This window comes from Caenorhabditis briggsae, assembly GCF_000004555.2.
Source record: "Caenorhabditis briggsae complete genome, chrX, whole genome shotgun sequence".
Lineage (NCBI taxonomy): Eukaryota > Metazoa > Nematoda > Chromadorea > Rhabditida > Rhabditidae > Caenorhabditis > Caenorhabditis briggsae.
The window spans coordinates 9,539,369-9,549,083 of NC_013491.2; the positions used below are offsets into that span (position 1 = coordinate 9,539,369).

The 9,715-nt window shown below is 37.8% G+C and overlaps 1 protein-coding gene across 1 annotated transcript; it reads left to right on the forward strand.

Moving 5' to 3' along the window:
* Window positions 1–904: 904 nt before the first annotated feature.
* On the forward strand, window positions 905–5,036 carry CBG27682 (the record flags this gene model as incomplete). Its single annotated transcript, XM_045239592.1, has 5 exons — window positions 905–997; window positions 1,046–1,227; window positions 2,489–2,663; window positions 4,751–4,936; window positions 4,986–5,036. The coding sequence occupies 5 exons, from the start codon at window positions 905–907 to the stop codon at window positions 5,034–5,036; spliced, it is 687 nt and encodes a 228-aa protein (XP_045099522.1).
* Window positions 5,037–9,715: the final 4,679 nt, after the last annotated feature.

Below are 9,715 nucleotides of genomic sequence, written 5' to 3' on the forward strand. Positions count from 1 at the left end.
TCAGATGGATCCACTCCGGGAATGGCGTCATCCAGAAGATCCAACAAGCTGTTGTAGTGGTATCCAGACTCGCGTTGATCCTCGATAAGTGTATAAAGATCCGCAATCCACGTGATGTCTCGGTTGGGAAAGTAGCGATATGGATCGGCATGCTGAAATGAGTAAAACATTACATCATGGGATTAGTATGACATTTTTCTTTGTTTTTTACAAAAAAGGATGAGTAGGAAGAAGTTTTAAAACCGCTCGGTTAGACCATTCCCGTTAGCACGTCAAAGCACTCACGAGAAGCTTCTCAGAGTCAATAAGCAAGCCGAAATCGTCATCGTCAAGACAAAGAACATCCTCGTTAGACGTTGGAAAATCTGCTGAGTCTCGGACAAAATTTTTGATAGCCAACTTTCCGGAAGTTATGAATTTTTAAGCAAATGTTGTTGCGAATAAGCTGATGGCTGACAAACAAGTAATCGCCCGGCTTTGGACTCGTGACACCCGTGCGGAGATTGTTTATAAAAAAGTCAATCGGTTTTTGTCTGAAGAAGAGGCGTTGCCAATTAACATGCTCGAAGAGCTCATGTTATTAATACTGATTGGGCTTAACCAAAGTGAGTTATTCCAATGTTTGGAGAATTTGAGCTTAACCAGCAGATTTTCAGCTACCTCACTACATCAAAACGGTAGGACTGATTGTTTCTGTTTCTTAATCGGATCACTGTTCTGGTGCCAGGAATTACTCTCAAAGTGTTCGTGTGAATTGTGAAATCACAAGGGATGAAGTTATTCCGATACTCATCCGGAAGATATTTCATTCACTGTACACGGGCACATTTAGTTATGAAGTAGGACATTTCAAAAATTTGAGATGTTCAATTAAATCGAAATATTTCAGTTATTTCACAACAAGATGGCTGCTTTTGATAGTTTGGATGCGTTCACATCGGAATTTCAACTGTATCAGCATGTAACCTGCATTTTACGTTACTACCGCACTGAAACCGTGAGTTTTACTTTTTCAGAATTTGACCAACAATACGTTGCATTTCAGAGCAGCCGTCGCTTAAGTCCATCAAAGCAAAAAAAGGATTTAGAGATGTCTGACGTCTCTCTCGGCCAACGCTGCCGAAATTCCGAATCGCAAAAATTGAAGAAATGTTCACGGAAAAAATTCTACTACCGCTACCTGGAAGTGGAAGTCTATCTCGACCCACAATTCACGGATGGGTTGAGGTCTTATTTTAATTCAAAGTCACGAAGTGGTAAAAATTATTATTTTTCAGATTGTGCTCAAGAAAAAAACCGTATAATTTAAGGCTCGTCAGAAGACAAAGGTCCGTTTCGCATCGCTTTCATTTAGATATTCACTGAAGCTAAACAAAAAAAGGATTCTTCGATTCCGAAGAAAATTCAGCATATTGTTGCTGAAGAAGAAGATGACCTGTTCTTAGATCAATTTGATGTCAATTTTAAGGTATTTTTATTAGTGAAAGCGGCGTCGTTCAATCATCTACAATTTTGCAGGAGAGACTGCTTACGCGCTTTTGGTAAATGTAGAAGTCAACTCTTTCGAATTCGGAGGATCCAACACACAACTCATCTTGAAGGTTGTTGATCGCGTTGCTTCATCCATCACTCAGTAACCATTCAATGAACTCGCAATGTAAATTCATTTCATTTTGACAATTTTTCGAGAATTCATTGTTCAGATAATGCTAAATAAGTCAAGAATCTGTTGATTGAAGAAACTACGGGAGCTCTGTGTCTCTCTTGGGAAGAAATGAAGACATAGGCTACACGCGGAGCTGATGCTGCTTGCCACATCGAAGCTGTTTCTGCCACAGTCTCTGGAGCTTCCGGAGAAAGCTTTATTCCGTGCTTGACTCGAGGAGAAGAAAATCTTCGCAAAGGTTGCCGACCCTAAAGGATTCTCAGTTCCACTCTACGAGCCATTCTTGCTGTCGAGGATGATAGTGTCGATGAAAACTCATTAGTCTGGCTCTATCAAACTCTGCAAAAAACAGCGCCATGAACGAAGAAAAGCTCGAGGGATTATTGAGATCTCCCAGAAAGATGTCTCAAACTGACGACAAAATTGCAATTTTGGAGCTCTCTGACTGCAAAATCATATACGGACGTCATATGCTTTCCATCCCATTCCAGGAAGATAAGCCACCTGCAAAATGATAGATGATCGAACCGCATTCCCTGATACTAATACCTGTGATTGTGCAGCAAACGGAACAATGTTGTAGCCAGCTGATGCTTTGTTTCCCTTTTGCAGCAGAGGTTAGCCATTTCTGTTTTTTTATTCCATCAGCAAAACCAGGCCAAGTGATATTTGATCAATGAGCTAAATGTAACCCGAATTTGATGCCGCTCGTTGGAAGGCTACTGATAATGTGGTTCCAGCTATCACTCAGCATCCATTCAAAAAATCGTAACAAAAGATATTTTAATCTTCAAAATTTATTCGAAAATTTTAATTTTTCAGATATTGTAAAAGAAATCAAGAGCCTGATGAAAAGATGCTCGGAGAATTCTTAGCTAATTGGATGATATTCATCTTCAAGCCAGCCAACATTCCTCCTTTTCGTGAACTTTTTGACAGAGAGAACAACCAGGATCGATTGAAAAACATCACCGAATTTTCAATTATCGAGCAACATGTAATCTGTCTAATCTGCTCTGGAAAGGCTGTCGAAGATGGAAACCACAGTTTTAGAACAAAATCTCAGATCTTCGAGCTATTTTGATCAGTGAAAGCGGTGTCATTCAAACATCTATAATTTTGCAGGAGGTTACTTGATCTTCTTGTTCAAGTCATCGATAAACGTGTATTCATTGGACACATGGTTCTCTCCTGGTAAATCTTGAGCATGCTGAAGAATTTGGACTATCAAAAGGTTCCACTTATCCTCAAAAACAACAATGTCTCTACTTCGGCACGATTGTCATTTCAGAAAACTAATACTCCGCACACATTTCTGATGAGCAAATTGCTGATGCATGATCAACGTGTGAATCAGAAACATACCAAGTCTGATTGATGACTCCAACAAATATTGATCATCAAACACGAAGAAATTGTTAATAATCCGCATATTGAGGTAAGTGACTTAATTTTTCAGACCTATCAATAAAATGAAAAAATTACAGGTTCTACGCTTTCATTGCGAAACTCGGAACGAAAAATTGCGGATTTACTGTTAATCATCCGCAAGACGCTGAATAAACGCACGTCGTGATTTGAAAAGCTTCTATTTGGAGAAAAATCAATTTATCGTGTGCATAAACCATCAGCGAATAATCGACAGAGACAAGGAACCAGCCTACAAGGCGCTGAGTCAGATGTCTCGCTGACTACGGCCAAAGGTGAGTTAATTTTGACTTCAAAGAACATCGATGCCAGTCTCAAAGCTGGCGGCAGAGATACAGTTGAATATCTGCATTACACTCCAATAATTAGTTTTTCAGCAGGTCAAAGGGCATCGTCAACGTGCAAACAAGGAACTTCTCTCCAAGGGACAATGATAACGCGGAATCGTCGCAATCAAAATTTTCTTCGAGAAAAGAAATATATGTTACCAACCCCTTCGAATGAATGCTTTTTTGGACCATGTGGCTAAACTTGTTCATTGATGTTTTAGCTTAACAAGATTTCTGATTTTTCGCTTTTTCAGTCAGAAAGTGAGTTATTTTTGTATTGCAAAAGACAATCTTCAACAATCTCCTAGAGATTGGTCATGAAACCAAATATGAACGACTCACTGAGTCAGATTGCTTTAACCTTGAAAGTTGAAAATGAAGGAGCGAGTTATTTTTTGCAACTGTACCTCACGTGTGAAAGATTATTTGTTTCTGTTGCAGTTCGAAACTCAAATCAACCTATTTTCAGGAAACAAGAAGCACGATCGCCGCTCCATCAGGACTCAGGCAGGGAACCGGAACAAAAGTCGGGAATCCTGTGGAAGTCAACTCGGAAAAGGATAGTGGGATAAATGAACGAAGAAGCAATTTGAGAACAAACCATGAAGTAGCACTATTACAGTGTAGTATCATCAATAAATCATTGAGATAAATAGCTATAATAACTCTAGGTGTCACTTGGAAAAAAAGGAAGGCTCCATCAGCAGTTATCGCTGCTTGCCCCGACGAGACGTTTCTGTCACTATCTCTAAAGATGAGGAAGGAGTTGCTTCAGTTTCTGCTCAACTCAAAAAGACCAGGACTTTGGGAAAGTTGTCGGTCGGCACTTCTGGAATTCCGTCCCCACTTTGCCACAAAGATGATATAATTTAGTCAATGAGAATTATCGTTCCAGAACTAAAGCACAGATATTCTAACTGTGAGTTTTTGCATCCATTCCAGAAAAAAAACGGATGATCCGATTTGGCTGCTACTTGTTTTGCTGGGTACCATGTTCACAACGCTTGCTTTCCAGTAAGCTTCTAATTGGCTTTCCAGAAGTCTGCCACCAAAAACGACACCAATAACAACCAACATGAAAGATTCTTGAAGTCTCTCAAAAAACCTACTAAGCTGGGGACAAGATCAAACTTTTGGAGCTCTATATATTGGAAAAATGATAGATGAACCTCATATGATTGCTGGAGAAAAAGATTCCGCTCTAGCGTCCGCCCACCACAACATCCATCAATTTTCAGCGGCTTAGGAGTGACATCTGTTCGTGTTGCTTACACACAGAAATCGTGAGTTGTACTTTTTCCCACTTTTACCAACGATTACTTTTCAGTTCAGCCTACGATTCATCCGATTTCGAGCATCAACATATTCGAAGTCAAATAAGTCAATATTGCGACATGATCATGGAGCTCCAGCTAACTTGAGCAATAATACTGACAGTGTGCCTTGTCCGCGCCATGGATTGATCCGTGGGATCATCAAGCATGAAGAAATTGCAAACTATACATATATTGAGGTGAGTTTCTAAACTCTGCAAAGCTTCTGATGTAATAAGTGAATTGCAGTGCCTGTGTTTTATCCCAAAAAATGGTGGCAAAATTGCGGATCTACTGTGAATCATCAACAAGAAACAACAGGCCTTTGATTAATGGACGAGCGTCGTGACATAATTCGCACCATTCTGCGAGATCATTTATTTAGTGCATCAATGGACCATGAAGAGTCATCGGCAGATTTAAGGATCTGACTCGCAAGATGCTGATTTTTCTGCTCACTGGGACCAAAGGTAAATTTACTTTGTTTACAAAACACCGACGCCAGCCTCGAACCTGGTGGCTAAGCTAGATTTGAAAATCCGCAACCAACGAATCAGTTTTTCAGCACGTCAAAGCACTTTGTCAGCGTGAAGACAAAAACCTCTCAAATTCATCAAGCTTATCAAAATTGTCATCGCCTAGATGTTAATCAAACCCGAATAAAGAAAAGAACATGTTTCCAACAATTTCCTGAACATTACCCAACACCTAAACCAGCCGGAGAAAAACCTCGTCAGAAGGTGAAAAAGCTTCTGCGCCTCGGACAAAGCCTTTGATAGTCAACTTTTCGAAAAGTTCGAGTTTTCAAGCAAATGATGCTGGGGAGAAGCTGATGACTGACAAGTGGGCAGAAATCGAATGACGTCGGACTTAATGCACCCGTGCTAAAAGTATTTATCGAAAACAAAATTGATAAGTTTTTCTCTGAAGAAGAGGCGCTGCCAATTGACATGCTCGAAGAGCCCATGATTTGGTGATTGGACTAAACTGAAGTTAGTTTCCCCAATGATTTGAGAATTTGAGATTAACCAGAAGAATTTCAGCTACCTCACCAGATCAAAACGGCAGCACTGCTTATGTCTGTGACTCAATCGGATCTGTGTTTTGGTACCCGGAGTTCCACTAGTTTGTTGCTGAGTGACAATCCATGCTGAGCGGTCGGAAACCTTCTGATGCGGCGCTAGGATCCCACCTATGTTAAATTTGAAGTTGTACGGAGGTCAGTTCTTTTTTATTAAAAAGAAAAACATCTCAAACGTGAGTAAGATCGAAGCTACTGAAAATTGGCAAAAAAGTCACGACTGGGGCAGTTTGTCTACTGAACCTTTCACCCACAAACCAAAAATTATCCCATTCTTACTTGATTATAATCTAGCAGGAGCTGCGGTTGTTGTTTAATGCATAACTCTTTTCAAAATAGAAATAGAGTTTTTGGGCCACTACCGCACTACAATTTGTTTTTGTCACAAAAGGTTGAATTGATAGGCTAGTTGGAATATTCAACTGAAACTGAGTCGGTGTTCGAAAGTATGTAAACTGTTTGGTATTTCTTGTAAAATGAGGGCATTTCTCTTCTTGTCTTTCTCTTTCGATGATCAAGATTATGGCTAGGGAGAATCGTTTGTGTTTGTTAGGCTAGAAGTGACTCCGTTGACAGTTTAAGAAACTCGATGACCATTTTCCCTCGAATATCTCAGGCATACCATGAGATAGAAGGCTTCTTTTCCATTTTTCAGTTAATGTCATGTCATCACTACAGTAGCTATTTTTCATTCATCACTGGCACTACATATGATAGGAAAGGGTGACAGCTTGATGGTAAACAACTTTGTTTGCGGATTTGAATAATAGTTAAAATGAGAAGGTTGAAAAGATGAAGCAGACAGAGACAATCGATTTGGAGAACGAAGATATATTGGGCGATTTTTTAGTTAAGATATTTTAAGATTATGTTAAAGTGTTTACATTATTCTTACCCGGCTCTTCCTTGTCAGCGTGCACTTCCATGGTTCGCTTCATTGCTTGCTTTTGGCTTCCTAAAAAATAATATGTTTAAAATATAGTGACAAGGCCATCTTTCCGTTCAATACTTGAAAAAATGTTTACAAAATCGGCAATTTTGAACTAAAAAACGCTCAAAATGAGGAATATTCTAGACATCGCACTTCAGTGGATCTTTCTACATGGTGGTTAAAAAGCATTTTCCTAGCACAATGATGACATGCTTAATATGTTTAAAATATAGTGACAAGGCCATCTTTCCGTTCAATACTTGAAAAAATGTTTACGAAATCGGCAATTTTGAACTAAAAAACGCTCAAAATGAGGAATATTCTAGGCATCGCACTTCAGTGGATCTTTCTACATGGTGGTTAAAAAGCATTTTTCTAGCACAATTATGACATGCTTAATATGTTTAAAATATAGTGACAAGGCCATCTTTCCGTTCAATAATTGAAAAAATGTTTACAAAATCGGCAATTTTGAACTAAAAAACGCTCAAAATGAGGAATATTCTAGACATCGCACTTCAGTGGATCTTTCTACATGGTGGTTAAAAAGCATTTTTCTAGCACAATTATGACATGCTTAATATGTTTAAAATATAGTGACAAGGCCATCTTTCCGTTCAATACTTGAAAAAATGTTTACAAAATCGGCAATTTTGAACTAAAAAACGCTCAAAATGAGGAATATTCTAGACATCGCACTTCAGTGGATCTTTCTACATGGTGGTTAAAAAGCATTTTCCTAGCACAATGATGACATGCTTAATATGTTTAAAATATAGTGACAAGGCCATCTTTCCGTTCAATAATTGAAAAAATGTTTACAAAATCGGCAATTTTGAACTAAAAAACGCTCAAAATGAGGAATATTCTAGACATCGCACTTCAGTGGATCTTTCTACATGGTGGTTAAAAAGCATTTTTCTAGCACAATTATGACATGCTTAATATGTTTAAAATATAGTGACAAGGCCATCTTTCCGTTCAATACTTGAAAAAATGTTTACAAAATCGGCAATTTTGAACTAAAAAACGCTCAAAATGAGGAATATTCTAGACATCGCACTTCAGTGGATCTTTCTACATGGTGGTTAAAAAGCATTTTCCTAGCACAATTATGACATGCTGAGTATGTTTAAAATTAAGTGACAAGGCCATCTTTCCGTTCAATACTTGAAAAAATGTTTACAAAATCGGCAATTTTGAACTAAAAAACGCTCAAAATGAGGAATATTCTAGACATCGCACTTCAGTGGATCTTTCTACATGGTGGTTGAAAAGCATTTTCCTAGCACAATTATGACATGCTGAGTATGTTTAAAATTAAGTGACAAGGCCATCTTTCCGTTCAATACTTGAAAAAATGTTTACAAAATCGGCAATTTTTAACTAAAAATCGCTCAAAATGAGGAATATTCTAGGCATCGCACTTCAGTGGATCTTTCTACATGGTGGTTAAAAAGCATTTTCCTAGCACAATTATGACATGCTGAGTCTGTTTAAAATTAAGTGACAAGGCCATCTTTCCGTTCAATACTTGAAAAAATGTTTACAAAATCGGCAATTTTTAACTAAAAATCGCTCAAAATGAGGAATATTCTAGGCATCGCACTTCAGTGGATCTTTCTACATGGTGGTTAAAAAGCATTTTCCTAGCACAATTATGACATGCTGAGTCTGTTTAAAATTAAGTACCAAGGCCATCTTTCCGTTCAATACTTGAAAAAATGTTTACAAAATCGGCAATTTTGAACTAAAAATCGCTCAAAATGAGGAATATTCTAGGCATCGCACTTCAGTGGATCTTTCTACATGGTGGTTAAAAAGCATTTTCCTAGCACAATTATGACATGCTGAGTCTGTTTAAAATTAAGTGACAAGGCCATCTTTCCGTTCAATACTTGAAAAAATGTTTACAAAATCGGCACTTTTGAACTAAAAATCGCTCAAAATGAGGAATATTCTAGGCATCGCACTTCAGTGGATCTTTCTACATGGTGGTTAAAAAGCATTTTCCTAGCACAATTATGACATGCTGAATCTGTTTAAAATATAGTGACAAGGCCATCTTTCCGTTCAATACTTGAAAAAATGTTTACAAAATCGGCAATTTTGAACTAAAAAACGCTCAAAATGAGGAATATTCTAGACATCGCACTTCAGTGGATCTTTCTACATGGTGGTTAAAAAGCATTTTCCTAGCACAATTATGACATGCTGAGTCTGTTTAAAATTAAGTGACAAGGCCATCTTTCCGTTCAATACTTGAAAAAATGTTTACAAAATCGGCAATTTTTAACTAAAAATCGCTCAAAATGAGGAATATTCTAGGCATCGCACTTCAGTGGATCTTTCTACATGGTGGTTAAAAAGCATTTTCCTAGCACAATTATGACATGCTGAGTCTGTTTAAAATTAAGTGACAAGGCCATCTTTCCGTTCAATACTTGAAAAAATGTTTACAAAATCGGCAATTTTTAACTAAAAATCGCTCAAAATGAGGAATATTCTAGGCATCGCACTTCAGTGGATCTTTCTACATGGTGGTTAAAAAGCATTTTCCTAGCACAATTATGACATGCTGAGTCTGTTTAAAATTAAGTGACAAGGCCATCTTTCCGTTCAATACTTGAAAAAATGTTTACAAAATCGGCAATTTTGAACTAAAAAACGCTCAAAATGAGGAATATTTTAGACATCGCACTTCAGTGGATCTTTCTACATGGTGGTTAAAAAGCATTTTCCTAGCACAATTATGACATGCTGAGTCTGTTTAAAATTAAGTGACAAGGCCATCTTTCCGTTCAATACTTGAAAAAATATTTTACAAAATCGGCAATTTTTAACTAAAAAACGCTCAAAATGAGGAATATTCTAGGCATCGCACTTCAGTGGATCTTTCTACATGGTGGTTAAAAAGCATTTTTCTAGCACAATTATGACATGCTGAGTCTGTTTAAAATTAAGTGA